At 35.7% G+C, this 16,616-nt stretch overlaps 1 protein-coding gene across 23 annotated transcripts in view; it reads left to right on the top strand.

Annotated features, from left to right (window-relative positions):
* Positions 1-16,616, top strand: part of KMT2C (lysine methyltransferase 2C) — a 298,088-nt gene that overhangs the window by 178,142 nt on the left and 103,330 nt on the right. For all 23 annotated transcript variants that reach the window (XM_028846502.2, XM_028846498.2, XM_077997768.1 and 20 more), the window contains 3 exons: positions 151-869; positions 10,143-10,262; positions 13,018-13,134. In XM_028846502.2, the coding sequence (XP_028702335.2) occupies positions 151-869; positions 10,143-10,262; positions 13,018-13,134 (956 nt within the window). The remainder of the gene's footprint in view (positions 1-150; positions 870-10,142; positions 10,263-13,017; positions 13,135-16,616) is intronic.

Raw genomic sequence — 16,616 nt, 5'->3', positions numbered from 1 at the left:
TGTGTACTTTGGCTTTCATTCACTTAATAATTGCCTGCTTTGATGAATACCTTCTGATTTAAGTTCTAGTGTAGCAAAATGTTTTATATATCTATAGTTAGAAAATTTAAAATTTGTACATTACCGTAACAAATGTTCTGAATTTTGTAGTATCATCCCAACATAAAATGAATACCGAATTGGAAAAACAGATTTCTAATGAAGTTGATAGTGAAGAAATGAAAACGTCTTCTGAAGTGAAGCATATTTGTGGCGAAGATCAAATGGAAGATAAAATGGAAGTGACAGAAAACATTGAAGTCGTTACACACCAGATCATTGTGCAGCAAGAGGAACTGCAGTTGTTAGAGGAACCTAAAACAGTGGTATCCAAAGAAGAATCGGGGCCTCCAAAATTAGTCATTGAATCTGTCACTCTTCCACTGGAAACCTTAGTGTCCCCACATGAGGGAAGTATTTCACTATGTCCTGAGGAACAGTTGGTTATAGAAAGACTACAAGGAGAAAAGGAACAGAAAGAAAATTCTGAACTTTCTACTGGATTGATGGACTCTGAAATGACTCCTACAATTGAGAGTTGTGTGAAAGATGTTTCATACCAAGGAGACAAATCTATAAAGTTATCATCTGAGACAGAGTCATCATTTTCATCATCAGCAGACATAAGCAAGGCAGATGTGTCTTCCTCCCCAACACCTTCTTCAGACTTGCCTTTGCATGACATGCTGCACAATTACCCTTCAGCTCTTAGTTCCTCTGCTGGAAACATCATGCCAACAACTTACATCTCAGTCACTCCAAAAATTGGCATGGGTAAACCAGCTATTACTAAAAGAAAATTTTCTCCTGGTAGACCTCGGTCCAAACAGGTAGGGTGATTTTAATGATATTGACAGAAAAGATATTGGAACAATTCTATAAAATCAGAAGGTATATGTGTAGTTTTGGTGTGAATGGCAACTTTTTCTGTCTGCAGATAGAACTTCAGTGTAATGTTGACTTATGTGTTTCAGCCATTTTAAAAATGCTGTTAAGAATGTCATTTATTAAATTTGAAGTGATCTTATTTAGAATTTCAACTCAGTTGGGCGATAAAGATGCAACCTATTTGATAATAGTTTCTTTTTTTTTTTTTTTTTGAGACGGAGTCTCACGCTGTCGCCCAGGTTGGAGTGCAGTGGCGCGATCTCGGCTCACTGCAAGCTCTGCCTCCTGGGTTCACGCCATTCTCCTGCCTCAGCCTCCTGAGTAGCTGGGACTACAGGCGCCCGCCACCGCGCCCGGCTAATTTTTTGTATTTTTAGTAGAGACGGGGTTTCACTGTGGTCTCGATCTCCTGACCTTGTGATCCGCCCGCCTCGGCCTCCCAAAGTGCTGGGATTACAGGCGTGAGCCACCGCGCCCGGCTGATAATAGTTTCTAATAGAGCTTTAAAAATTCTTTTAGTTCTGTGCCACAGTAAAAATAGAGCCTAAAATGCAGTATAGTTATTGTGTATATTTTTAACCGCATAAACATCAATATTTATGACAGGAATTTTCCTTGCTGGGAAATTTCTCATTTTGATGTTTTTATTAATTGCTAACTCTCGTGGGATTTCTTTTTTCAAGTAGGACTTATTTCAATAGTTTCATGAGAAAAAAATCTTAGAATTGTACTGTTGATTTTCAGTAAGTAAAGATAAATCTTCCTGTGACTGCTTTACATTATGTACATTCTACCCTTTAAGAATGAGTTCCATTTCTTTTTAAGTGAGATTTAAGTAAAACTGCATGGCAAAATGAAGATACTATAGGTATGAACTATTCATAATTTTATGAAATTGCTACTTTCTGAAGTGTTTTTTAAAATTGCAAGATAACAGGTAGTGGAGAAGTGTTAATTCACGGTGGTAATATGGAGTTTTAAGTTTCATGATTTAAATTGCTTCAAGTTAAGTTTTAAGTTTCATGATTTAAATGGATTAAAGTTTGGCTTTTTATAGGAATAATATCTCGATTTTAATCATATAATTTTTAAACTGTAAGGCCAGGCTTTTAAGAAAAATCATTTTTTAATTTGAAAATTAGTCTCCTCTATATCAAACCCAGATATATTTTGTTCTCTAAAGACAAGGTACACCAAAGGCAAAGTAGTTGTCAGATGGGATTTAGCTGTTTCTGCATGGCAAAGACGTATGCAGTAAAACTAGACCATTCTTTATATATGCCTTTTTTCTAAGTATTTTCCTTGACATTTGTTTCTGCTCTACCAAGAAAGGTTTTTCTTCTCAAACCAGTTGTTCTCCTTTCCAGTAAGTTTTTTTGTTTTATTTTGAATGGTTGTATAATAATAATGTCGTCGTGACTCTGAAAAGACTTTAGCAATGGAAATTTGAATCTCACATTTACTTTTGGTTCATATATTTACATTCTTTAAAGATACTACTTCATATGTATTCCTGTAAAATTTTACATGTATCTTCTTCCTTGAAGACTTTTGTTTCAGTTGAGAAACCAGATTCAATACATTAGGACTCTTTTTCTGTAGACTTTATGTTCTGAAATATTGGGGAGGGGGGTGTATTTCCAGGCTTATTCCATCTTATATGAACCATATCCTAGTATTTTGCTGAGCTGTCTTTCAATTCCCAAATCTGATGATAATCTATTTTTCTGCCCCTCTTGTTACTACTTCATCATTTGCTGCTAATCTTGTAAGCATTTTGTAGGCTGTGTTTTCCCTCCCTCCAGCTTTTTAGTTTTCCAGTCTTGGTTTTAGTTACGTAGCAAACAGCCTTCACTTGATGATGAACCTACTAATACAGTGCTGTTATTAGGGAGAGTATGAATTGAATAGTACAAGATAGATCTTCCATTAGTGAGGTACTGGGGCCATAACTTGCAGGAAATATTCTACAGATAGGAGTGTGTATATCCTTACATTAGAAATACTGAAATTCAGTATTCTGTTACATTAATTTCTTTGATATCAGGCATTTCTGTATTATACTTATGTTTTTATTGTTTCTTCTGCATATTCTTCACATTGGAGACTGGCTATAAAATAAGCTGCATTTTCCTGGCTGTGATTGTGATGTAAGCAAGATTCTTTGGTTTCCAGCTATTTTTTGTTAACATCACTGGCATTTTCATATTTTGTTGAACCTTACCAATTCTTTGGTCTTTACCAGTACGGTAAATACTAACCAGAGAAATGTAGATTTACCTTAAGTTATGTTCCATGGTGGGCAAATTGTTAAGTTGATTTTCTGTAATAGTATTATATGAGCTTTTCGAGGAATTCACTTCAAAATTAAATGAACATTTTAATAGGAAACATCTGAAAGATCTAGTTTGTGATAGCTAGTAATTGGATTATCAGATGTTATCTGGAGGTACAAGCTAACCAACCAGTAGAATGGTAAGCCAGTGCTATCTAATATAAATATAATGCAGACCATGTGTGTAATTTTACATTTTCTAGTAGTTACACTTAAAAAAACAAAAACAGGTGAAATAAATTTTAATCTATTTTATTTAACCTGGTATATTCAAAACAATATTTCAGCATTTAATCAGTATAAAAATGAACAAGATGCTTTATACTTAAAACATATCAATTGTGACTAGCTACGTTAGAAGTGCTCAGTGGTCACATATGATGGTGGCTGCCTTATTGGACAATGCAATACAAAACATTTTGAGAAATATGAAAAAAGCAGTTCCAGAATTACTGGTGAAATTAAAATACCAAAAGAATTCAAGATCGACAAACTAAGACTGTTGCTGTGCTTTCACAGTCTTTAAGGACTGAAGTAGAAATACTCTTTTTCTGTTGTTCATGGAACACGTTTTAATGTAGATAATTGCTAAACCATTTGTTGCAGCAACAAATCATTCTGCACATTTTCAAATATATTAAGTTTTGAATATATAATCCAAGTAACCCAATATAGAGGATTTTCTGAAGTTGAGATGTTAGGACCCAGAAAATGGAATTTATGTCTCAGGTATTGGACATCCATTATCAAACATCAAATCATATAGAATTATTTTCCTTTAAGGAGGTTAGTAATTAAAGTTTAGTTTTTTGTATTTTTCCTTTCATATGGAATGTTTTAGGTGCTATTTAGTGAGAAATATAATGCTTATTTTCTTTATGACATGTTTCAAATATATCTCAAATGTGTGGTTTAGAACCTGACTGACTACAGGAATAGTAACACATTTTTCTGATGGCTGTGAATAGAGTAAGATTCCTTTTGTTTTTTGTTTTCTTGCCTACTGTAGACGCAGGATTTCACAAAGATGAGGAAAAATTAGACATGATAAGGTAGGAGAAGTAACAGACAGCAAATTGGATGTTGTTTCATACAAATTGTCATAATGACTTAGTTGTATTTTCACATCTTTTATTGAAGTTATATATTTATAAAATTTAGTATTTCATTTTTCAGCATTTAAAAATATTTATTTTTTAATAGAGATGGGGATCTTGCTGTGTAGACTAGGATGGTTACAAACTCCTGGCCTCAAGCGATCCTGCCATCTTGGGTCTCCCAGAGTGCTGGGATTACAGGTGTGAGCCCCACAGCGCCTGGACCATTTTTCAGCATTTTTGTAGGTTTATGTACTTTGCGACTTGGGTTTAAGAAAGTGGTTATTGACACTGCCACATATTGTAATCAGCTTGGTAGATTTTAGAGCATCAGTCTAATGGTCCTACCCTAGACCAATTAAAATGCACTTCTAGGATCATCTTTGACTATAACCCTGAAAGCGGAGTCCTGAACTAGAGAAATGTGCTACTTGTTTTATTGATTTTTAAAAATGCATTAAACTTAATACTATAAGGAATGGTCTTTTAAAATGGTGGAAAATAAAGTGGAAATTTTAAATTTATCATATTAAATCATATCATTTGTTTTTATTTCTGTCTTTAGTCCATTTCTCTCATTGCACGGTTGTATTCCCATTCTGATTAGGAAATTCTGAGATCATAATAATCTTAGGTCTTCTTGTATTATTTACCCTGTATGTATCATCACATCTTATAGAAAGATATTTAAATGTAATCACACTACTGTGATCTAGTTCAGACACCTTCATGTTCTAATTGCTTTCATGTTGGTATTGAAAGATTCTATTAGGCATTTTATGAAACATATTATTTGCAGGAGATATTTCTTTATTTTTTTTAGTTTTTATTTTTTTATTTTGAGATTGAGTCTTGCTCTGTTGCCCAGGCTGGAGTTGTGGCGTGACCTCACTCACTGCACCCTCTGCCTGCCTGACTCAAGCAGTTCTCCTGTCTCAGCCTCCCGAGTAGCCGGGACTACAGGTGCACGTCAACACACATGGCTAATTTTTAAAATATTTTTAGTAGAGACGGGGTTTTGCCATATTGGTTAGGCTGGTCTTGAACTCCTGACCTCAGGTGATCCACCCACCTTGGCCTCCCAAAGTGCTGGGATTACAGGTGTGAGCCACCACGCCTGGCCTGCAGTAAATATTTCAAGAAAATTTCATAAATGAAAACATAGGTAATGTATTTTGATATCTCTTGGACAAATTATAACAAATTTACTTTATATTATAAGAAGAGTACTTTCAGTTTTAAAAGTAGCCAGAGAACCATAGTTTTAAACCTAAAACATATCTACCCCTTTGGAACATCAGGCTAACGATACAGCAGGTTAGAAGTACCAGACTTTCCTTTTAGTTTACTTGTTTGTGGTATTTTTGGAGACATTACTGTTGCTAGCGCCACCTAATTTGTATTCTGAAATTATCGAAGGCTAAAGCGGATAAAACTGTTTCTTTTGTTATCAAAACAGGATTAGGTCTAATTTCTTTTTCTACTTGATATTGAACTCAATTTTATATATGAGACTTCTTTTAAGAATTCCTTTAATAGTGAAGTGTTTGCTGCTGTAGCTCCAATGTACACAAGTGATTATATTTACCAAAAAGACAAACTGTAAACTTGTTTGTTTCTTTTACTAGTTATCTTCCTTTCTGCTCTCTCTCTTCATTGCTTTCACTTTTCCTAAAGTAGACTCACTGTTTATATGCAACCTTGGTTTTGCATAGTATGTTGGAAGAGTGTGGGGCCGGGATTGATTTAGGATTTGGAGGTGTAAAGTTTGCCAGTGAGACACCAGACCTTCTCTGGCTGCTTTTAAAACTGATAGTACTCTTGGGCTGTAAGAGTGACTTTGATCATATTTAACAACCAGCAATAGAATATGACTTTTAATAGAAAGTTGCTTCTAAATAGCCTGTCCTCCACCTGTCATTATTGTTCTTATTTCCCCATCCCACAGTCCCTGTATAACCTACTAGCTTGGACAGTTTACCTGGGAAATTGGCCTCAAAGCAGAAAGAAATTTAATGCTAATATTAAACGATTTTGGGGTTAAATTATTTTTCTTGGGTTCAAATTCAGTCCCTGCCAGGTAGTATTTATTTAGTTTCTGTAGTATTTGATAGCAGGTTGGTTCTATTTACAACTTAATGATTACATTAGGAACTCTTTTGCTTTTAGTTCAGTTGATAGATTAAGGGGGCATTATATAGATTTTTTTTTTAGTAATTTTTAGTAACTTTTATAAGTGAAAAAATTCAAAATTCTAGGTTATTACTGGTGGAGGCATTAGTGTATTTCATGTCATAGTTCATTGTTTATTGATGAATTCATACACAGATGCAAAAAGAGACAATAGATGCTGAGCAGAAAAAAAGTTCAGTAAGTGCTGAACAGAAAGGAGCATGATCTTCAATTACAGTATAGAAAGTGCTGGATTGTAGGAGGAGAGCCCATATATTATAGGGGCAGCTAACCTTTTCTGAATGGTGTAAGTTCTTGATCAAAGCTAAGATCTGAAGGACAATTTAAACTTTGATAATTATAGCTATATTTTAGTTTTAAGGTCTAAGGAATATACTAGATAATTTGTCAGAATATCAAGTATAATGATAATTTTTCTTCAGAACTATAAAATTACACAAAGTCTGTCTTCTTTTTGAAATGAGAGAAAATTTTGGCATCAAAGCTAACTTTTAAATTATGATGAATAATACATAATTACCAGAAAATTCCTATTTCTGAAATAAAATTATTCAACATTATTTTTATCTTAGAGTATGACTTTCTGTGTCATATTTTTGAGAACTGTCTACTGCCAATGTAATATTAAACTATCGACTAAAAGGAATTTAAGATGTAAGCCAAATCTCAGAGAAAAACCAACGGAAATATTGAGAGAACTAAATTTAGATATCTCTTGCTCCCCACTTCCTACCACTAAATACAATTGCAAACAATAAAATGTCCCAGGTGGTGATGGAATGAGAGGGTACTGATGTTGTGGTAAGAGAGATGATGGTTCATTGGGAGTACTAAGGAAAGGTCTCCTGATGAGAAAATATTTAAGGCCATACCTGAAGGGTTAGAAAACGCCAGACATGGCTGGCCCTGGTGGCTCACGATTGTAATCCCAGCACTTTGGGATGCCAAGGCTGGTGGATCCCAAGGTCAGGTGTTTGAGACCAGCCTGACCAACATGATGTCTCTACTAAAATACAAAAATTAGCCGGGCATGGTGGTGCATGCCTGTAATCCCAGCTACTCATGAGGCTGAGGCAGGAGAATCACTTGAACCCGGGAGGTGGAGGTTGCAGTGAGCCGAGATCGCACCACCACACTTTAGCCTGGGTGACAGAGCGAGACTCCATCTCAAAAACAAACAAACAAAAAAGCAGCAGACATTTATTGAAGGACTGGAATGGTATAGTAAAGTGTTCTGAGTCAGTTGGGCTCTGACTGATAAAGAGCTTGGCATGTTTGAAGGACAGAAGGAAGCCAGAGTAGCCGAGCACAGTAGCAGGGAGACAAGTGCCACAAGATGAGGTTGGAGAAAGGCACTGGGAAAGGTTTGTCTTTTAGGTGCTTTGAGAAGCAGTTGAAGGTTTGAAATAGAATAGTGACTTGCTTGATCACATTTGTACTTGCGCAAAGTTCCTCTGGCTGCTGTGGGGAAAGGCTGGAGTAGATGCAGGCTGGGAACAGCATAACCAGCAGTAGACTCTTGCAGCATGTTAGGCGAGAGATGGTGGTGGCGACAACTGGGCTGCTGGCGGTGGAAGTGACAAGAAGTAGAAGGATCAGAGACAAAACTTGAAGATAAAAAGTCTTGAATTTACTGATGATCTGCATTGACGAAGTGTTGGGGGAGAGGACTGAAGGAGCAGAGGAGAGTGACAAGGGACTGGGTGCCATTTATAAGGATGGGGAAGACTGGGATGAAACCGGTTAAGGGAGAAATTTTTTAAACATGGCAAACTTAAGAGGTTTTGTGTGAGAAAATGGAAATGCTAAGAAGGAAGTTGAAAATCCTGCTAATTTGGAGATACCTGATTAAAACTAGATACAAGAATGTTAAGAGGCAACAACTTCCAAGACACCCTCGTTGTAGATAATACCATTTCAGGTCTAGGCTCAAGCCCTGGGAAACTCCAGGGCTTTGGAAGTCAAATACAGGAAGAACATGTACGGGAGATGAAGAAAGATGAGCGAGGAAGTCAGTGAAACATCCACAGGTGTGCTGCTGCCAAATCCAGCAGAATAGTATGCCACATGTTAGGAGCATGAGTAAAATGAGAAAAGAGAAATGGCTTTTGACAATACAGAGGTTACCTAAGACCCTGGACTACTAATAGTAGGGAAGAAGACATAGGTACAGATTCAAGTTGATTTGAGATTATGAAAGTGAGGTAATTGACCTGCAGTGGTTGCTGCTTAGTGAAATCAGCATAGTGATTACGTGAGCTAGGTTAGAGATTTGATGGGTAAGAAAGAATACCCAAGGGTGATCCTGGAGGGAAAATAAATAAAGTCTTTGCTGGAGAGAGTGAGTTGGATAGCCGGACTTCAATGTCTGTGGATTGGGTTTGTGACTTAAAAATGAAACCAGTCTATTGCTTGCATGGCTTTTCTCAAAATACTGTTATTCCATTACCTGTCTCTTACTCCAAGAGTAGTCACATTCTTGTTTCTAGTTATTTTAATTCCTGGTGGTATTTTTATGTGATTAATGAGATACTACTTGTTAATTTGATAATATTCTAGAAACCCGGTAAGTACTATGTACCTTGTCTTAAGTTTTGGTTACTTAATTGGTAAAATTATAGCATGCACCATTGATCTACCTAATTCAAAATAGATTATTTTATTGTTTGACATTTGTCTTGTGTTTTTCTTTAAAATGTTATCTTTGTGGAGTAAACATTTTTTTGTATGCTGTTTAGCATCTTCATCAGATTAGTTCAGGGTGTTGCTGAATGTGGTTATTTGGATGTAGAATGCTTTAGTTTTAGTTATATAGCTTTTAATAAGATACTATTTTCTATATAATTTATCAGATACTTTAGGCATTTTAATTTGCAAATTTAGGACAATTTGCTTTAACATTTCTTCGTATTTGTCCATTGGATGTAATTTCCACAAATATTCATTTCCCTAAGTAAAAACTGAAACCCAAACCCACAACTAATGGTCACTGAAGAAGGAGTGATTAAATGCTAACACAAATAATGGTATTTGTATTTTAATGTTACCAACTCTCCACAGTTTAAAGTTTATGCATTTATCGATTGCTTATGTTTCTCATCTCATTCTTTGGCCTACTGGTTTTGGTCGTTTATAGCTATAGAATATAGAATTCCTTATGGTTATCCATTTCTCCTTTTAAGTAGAATGATAGTTGTTAGAAGAAAAATAATCCCCCAGTACTTTCTTCTAGTGTTAATCCTTAAAGTGTGATTGACCTTTATTTACTTTTTGGTGCAGTAATTGCAGTTCATGAGTCAATGTTGATGTCATATAAACCTTAATTTTTAATGTTTCATTGTAGTGATGTCTCAGCCAGAATTAAATATTTAATGTAAATTGTAGCCGCAAACATTTAAGTTATTTAAGTTATACTTAAATGTTTAAGTCACTGTTAGTGATAAGCTTATTTTGCCTTCCTTGAAGCAACTTGTCCTAAATTTCCATACGTTTGCATTTGTTTTTGCTGTTCTAAAATTCCTTAGTTGCTGGCTTTGACCTTTTATGTTGCTGAGTTTTACACATCTATTTTCTCAACTGCCATATCCTAGGGGGCTTGGAGTACCCATAATACAGTGAGCCCACCTTCCTGGTCCCCAGACATTTCAGAAGGTCGGGAAATTTTTAAACCCAGGCAGCTTCCTGGCAGTGCCATTTGGAGCATCAAAGTGGTAAATAAAATTGCATTTACATTCATATATCATTTCTGTCTGATTGTTTTGCCCTACTGGATGTTAAGAATTAAATCTTTCTTTTCTAGATTGAGCTTCCAGAGACACTTTTTAAATCTAAAAATTTTAATGTAAAGAAATAATATGCATTTAAAAATCAAGTACACATTTTTAATACCTCTTTTTATGGTTAATTCCTTTTGTTGTGATTACTACTGTTTTTATGAGGGAGAAGTCCTTGACATGTAGACCAAAAGGTAATTACGGACATTTTCATTCACGATATCATAAAACTTTGTTGCTTAGAAAAAAGCAAAAGAAAAACTCCATTAATTTATTATGTTCTCATGGAGAAGAAATACCAAAATTGTGGCAGATTTCATTGTCTGTGGTTAATACCTTAAAGTGACAGGGCTTTTCCCCCCATGCCATTGGTTGGTGACTCTGTCAGTCCTTGAAGTAAGTAGTGTGATGCATTTTGAAGAGAAAAAAATTAATTTGGAAAAGTATTAACTCAAAAGTTAAAATACCTCATTGACTAGAGGTGACAATTTTTCTTCATCTTCCATATTTAATATTCTGGAATATGACTTTAATTTAGACTCATCAAGGATTTTAAGGAATTCTAGATTATACTTTATTTTCTTTCATGACTGGAAGAACAATTCTTTTTTTTTTTTTTTTTTTTAAACTTCCCTACCTCCCCCGATATCATCCAAGATATTGAGGTATAAATATTTTAAGAGTCATTTGACAGTTTTGTAATATAGACCACCAGTTTTCACTTTTTGTTTTTCTGGGTCAGCATTTGATGTTGGAGAAAATAATTGAGAGATTACTGTAGTATTGGTTTTTAATCACTGACTTAATTTTTCAAAAATCTTTAATACCAATTTAAAAACAAAACAAACTTGGCCAGGCGCCATGGCTCACGCCTGTAATCCCAACATTTTGGGAGGCTGAGGTGGGCGGATCACTTGAGATCAGGAGTTCGAGACCAACCTGGCCAACATGGTGAAACCCTGTCTCTACTAAAAATACAAACAAATTTAGCCAGGCATGGTGGCATGTGCCTGTAATCCTAGCTACTAGGGAGGCTGAGGCAGGAGAGTTGCTTGAACCCAGGAGGCGGAGGTTGCAGTGAGCCAAGATCGCACCATTGCACTCCATCCTGGGCGTAGAAGCGAGACTCCATCTCAGAAACAAACAAACAACCCAAAAAACTAAGCTGATCCCATACATCTGTTGTTGAAAGAAGCTGATGCATCTCTCAAGGGATCTCAAGGAGAGCAGGTTAAGAGAAGACAGGAGTGGCAGTTTGAAACTGGAAGCTGGCTGTATTTATTACATCCAAAGAGAAAAAAACCATTCCTCCCGTTCCTTTTATTCATGTGTATCTATTTTATGCTTACAGTATCACCATAAAGTTTTACTTGGAAATCATTCTGCTAAATAGGGAATAAGTTCATTTCAAACTATGATGAGGGACATCAGTTGAAGATATGACATATTATTTAACTTGTTGGGAGGGAAACATCAAAGTATTTTCCTGAGCATCTGGATAATTTTAAATATACATAATTCATCTACTTAGGTAGGTGCCAGGTTTTTTCAAGGAGTAGTTAATTAGTACAAACAAGGGTGGGGGAGCAGGGAGCACCATACTCTGGTTCTTAAATTATCAGGGGATTTAACTAACACATTTTCCCATACGTTTATTTTTTGTGTAAGAAGTCAGATAAATTATTTCCATTTCAAGTATTTATTATTCAGATTATTTAAAGCAAAGCTTTCACAAAGCCTTTTGCCAGCTTTCCCATAATCCTCAAATATTTTTTCCTGGCTAGACGCTTAGGCTTACTCCTGTAATCCCAGCACTTTGGGAGGCAGAAGCAGGAGGATCACTTGAGTCCAAAAGTTCTGGGCTGCAGTGAGCTGTGATCACACCACTGCACTCCAGCCTGAATGACAGAACAAGTTCTTGTCTCAAAAATAAAAGTAATAATAATAAATTTTCCTCTAAGTACTATAGTGAATGAGGTAGAAATGTTGAGTTCATAAGAGAACTGTTGAATAGTGAAGGAAACTGACTTAATTTTAATGACAGGAAGAATACTGTTACACACTAGCAAAAATGAACTTTCATGCTGATGTAGCAGTACAGAATATGGTTCCAACCCAGGGACGCTGGAGCCAGACTTGCTAGATAAGTGACTTTGGACAAGTTACTTAACCTTTTTACTCCTCAGCAAAGTCATCTAAAATGGGGATAATAAAACCTGCTATATGGAATTGTTGAGAGTAAAAAATTCTTAGATTAGTACATAGTAAGTACTCAATAGATACTAGCTATTACTGTAATCACTGCAAGACCGGTTAATGAGAGAGTTCTTCCTTATACGTACTCTATATTAAATATAATTTGTTGCACTTCGAAATATCTGGATTAGGCTATAGTTGTTGTAGCCACCGAGAATGTAGGAGTGGGAAAGAGAAAAATCATGCAAAGGCTTGCTGAAAGCGTTCACAGTGACAGGCCCAAGGTATGATTCTAAGATTGTAAACATTTTATATTTAGATTTTTAAGTTGTGGAGTATGCTTTTAAAGATACAAATAATAAGCCAGGTTTCTTAATACTTACCTAAAGAAGTGTTTGTGTAACATTTGATAAAATGTTTTATCTCAGTGGCATTTGGATTTAAAAATTCTTTTCGGCTGTCACAGAATGTTGACTTTTCCTAATCTGTTACATAGGGCCGTGGGTCTGGATTTCCAGGAAAGCGGAGACCTCGAGGTGCAGGACTGTCGGGACGAGGTGGCCGAGGCAGGTCAAAGCTGAAAAGTGGAATCGGAGCTGTTGTATTGCCTGGGGTGAGGCTTGCTTCATGTATATTTTCTCTAATCTAAATGTCATTTGATGAAAATCTCACAGCAAGTTATTTTGATCTTAAGAATCATATAAATAGGCCAAAATGTTTATTTTATTTTATTCTGTCTCTATTTTGCTTTTTTTTTTTTTTTTGAGCCTCTGGTTACATTTTCTTGTATATTTACTTTCTCATCCTTTCTCTTTCCTTACCTTCCTCTTTGACTCCTTATCTTTCTATGCCAACCCTCTCTAAAAAGTCAATGTGTAATATAGTTGCTCTTTCATTTAAAAAATTTTAAGATTGATAGATATTTGCTTATATCATGTTATGAGGCTTTATTTATATGTGCATTACAAACATATTTGCTAACTACTAGCAAATATTTTGTGTAATAACTTCACTATTTTATTAAAATCCTATTTTTAAAATTCTGAAATGTCATTTTAAGTACAAGTGAAATTGTCCAAGTTTACTACTAAACCAGGAGGAGTAAGGAAGCTTAGATTCTTGTCCTTTTTTCAAAAAGAAAAATTTTAAAACAAGGCTTATTGAGGTATAGTTGATATAAGCTATATTTGACATGTACAATTCCATAAGCTTTGATATATGTATACACCCTTGAAAACGAAACCACAATGATGATAGTGAATATATTCATCTCCCAAAGTTTCTTCATGCCCCTCTGTAATTTTCTGCATTTCCCCTGCCATCCGTCCTCGTCCCCAACATTAGTTTGCATTTTCTAGAGTTGTATGTAAGTGGAATCATACAGAATTGTATGCTTTTTGGACTGATTTATTTCAGCACAATTATTTGGAGATTCATCTATGCTGTTGCCGTTTGTTAACAGTGTACTCCCTTTTCTTGCTGAGTATTAATAAAACTGTGTATGCACCACGGTTGTAGACCTGTGCACTTTTTTTTTTTCCTTCTTTTTTTTTCTGAGACAGGTTCTTGTTCTAATTCCTGGGCTGGAGTGCAGTGGTATGATCATAGCTCACTCCAGATTCGACCTCCCACCTCCATCTCCCAAGTAGCCGGGACCATAGGTGTGTGTCCTACTACATACATCCAACTACCTTTTAAAAATTTTTAATAGAGACAGCATCTCACTATGTTGTCCAGGCTGGTCTCGAACTTCTGAGCTCAAGCAGTTTTCCCACCTTGGCTTCCCAAAGTGCTGGGATTACAGCCATGAGTCACCATGCCCCAGCCTGTAGTCTTACATTCTTGTAATGTCTTCGTCTGGTTTTGGTATCAGCGTAACTCCAGCTTCTTAGAATGAATCAGGAAGTATATTCTCCTCTTCAGTTTTCTGGAAAAGTTGTGTAGTAGTGGAAATATTTCTTCTTATATTATACATGAATTTATTAGTGAAACCGTCTTGGCCTGAAATTTTCTTTGTGGGGTGGTTTTTGTTTTGTTTTCTTTTTTTTTTTTTTGTCTTTTGAGATGGAATTTCGCTCTTGTTGCCCAGGCTGGATTGCAATGGCGCGATCTCGACTCATGCAACTGCCACCTCCCAGGTTCAAGTGATTCCCCTGCCTCAGCCCCCTGAGTAGCTGGGATTACAGGTGCCCGCCACCACGCCTGGCTAATTTTTTTTTGTATTTTTAGTAGAGACAATTTTTCACCATGTTGGCCAGGCTGGTCTCAAACTTCCGATCTCAGGTGATCCACCTGCCTTGGCCTCCCAAAGTGTTGGGATTACAGGCGTGAGCCACCGCGCTCAGGCTGGAGTGCAGTGGAGTGATCTCCGCTCACTGCAGTCTCCACCTCCCAGGTTCAAGCAATTCTCCTGCCTCAGCCTTCTGAGTAGCTGGGATTACAGATGTGCACCAACATGCCCAGCCAATTTTTGTGTTTTTGGTAGAGATGGGGTTTCGCCATGTTGGCCAGGCTGGTCTCGAACTCCTGGCCTCAGATGATCCGACTCCCGAAGTGCTGGGATTACAGGATGAGCCACCGCGCCCAGCCTATGGGACAGTTTTTAGCAACAAATTTTCTTTCTTTAATAGGTACCTATTTAGGTTATCTGTCTCCCCTTGCATAAATTTGCATCTTTCAAGAGATTTGTTCATTTTGTCTATCTTGACAAATTAAAGGAATGGAGTTGATCATAATATTTCTTACTATTTTAATACCTGTAGAATCTGTAGTGATTTCACCTTCCTTATTCTCAATACTAATAATTTGTATCTTGTCTTATTTTTTTCCTGATCAGTCTGGCTAGAGATTTATCAATCTTATTGATCTTCTTGAGTCAGCCTTTGTTTTCATGGACTTTTCTCTATTTTCTTTCCCCGTTCTGTTTTATTGATTTATATCCTCATCTATTTTTTCCTATCTTCTCACTTTGAGTTTAATTTGATCTTCTTTTTTTGTTTACTCTTTTGTGTCCCTGTTTGGAAGGGACATTTGTGAAGTTTAGGTCAGAGCTTTCTGTTCCTTGACTTACATCTGTGGTCTAAGAAAATGAAATATCTATCACCTTCTGAATAAATCACACTATTATCTATGCAGGCAACAATAACACTTATTTTCTCAAAGTTTACCTTTGCCCTCAAGGTAATTTATTTTTCTAGCAGTCTAAAGGTCATGAAATAAATTATAAAATAAAAACAGTGGGTCCTCAAGCTAGATGATACTGTTTTCTTTCTTGCATGGACAATTATTTTAAAATATTTTGGTTTTTCTGCACTTATTATTTAAATATGACTCTCCACCTCCCACTTGAATCTAGGGACATTGTAATTTTTTATTGCAGACTTTGTTTCTGGTTTATACTGGGAATATATTGTTATCATTTTCAGTGAAAGCATTCACTGGTTAAATTTCCTTTTAAAAATAATAATGGATCTTTACAATTTCTTTGAGCTACTCAGTGTGTATAAAGTGTCGAAATTTCTGTTAGTGGTTGGGAGGTAGAAATAGATACTTTATCTCTATTTTAGCCATTTCCACAATTATATATCTTAATAGTCTTCTCAATGCATCATTAGTCCTATGGCTGAATTAATGATTACCTTTAGTGGTCACTTAATTTCTTACTGATCATGATGATTCTACTTTTGTGAATCATCTTGGATGATTCTCTAAAATCTTAGAAAACTAATTTTGAGGTATGCATATAACACATCAATACATTTTTTCTATTTACAAAATTAAAGCATTATAGGTAGATCAGAATTTACCATTACTAACTCCTCAGTCCTTCTTATTTCCCTGTTACCAGTTTGGTATATTTATATATTAGGTTGATCTGTATGAAATTGCCAATATTATTTCTGAACTGATGAAAAGCAGCAGTTTCTTATGATTCAACATTTTACATGTGCCCATAGACTACATATAATGACTTTGCATGTTTTTATAAGTGCTACACCTCACATACTGTTCTGCAATTTATTTTTTCACTCAACAATGTCTTTTGATAATTTCTTTCATGAGAGTCCATATAAATTTCTGCCTCCTTGCTTTTAA

The sequence above is a fragment of the Macaca mulatta genome, chromosome 3, assembly GCF_049350105.2.
Source record: "Macaca mulatta isolate MMU2019108-1 chromosome 3, T2T-MMU8v2.0, whole genome shotgun sequence".
NCBI classification, from domain to species: domain Eukaryota; kingdom Metazoa; phylum Chordata; class Mammalia; order Primates; family Cercopithecidae; genus Macaca; species Macaca mulatta.
This window is presented reverse-complemented; position numbering and strand designations above follow the sequence as displayed.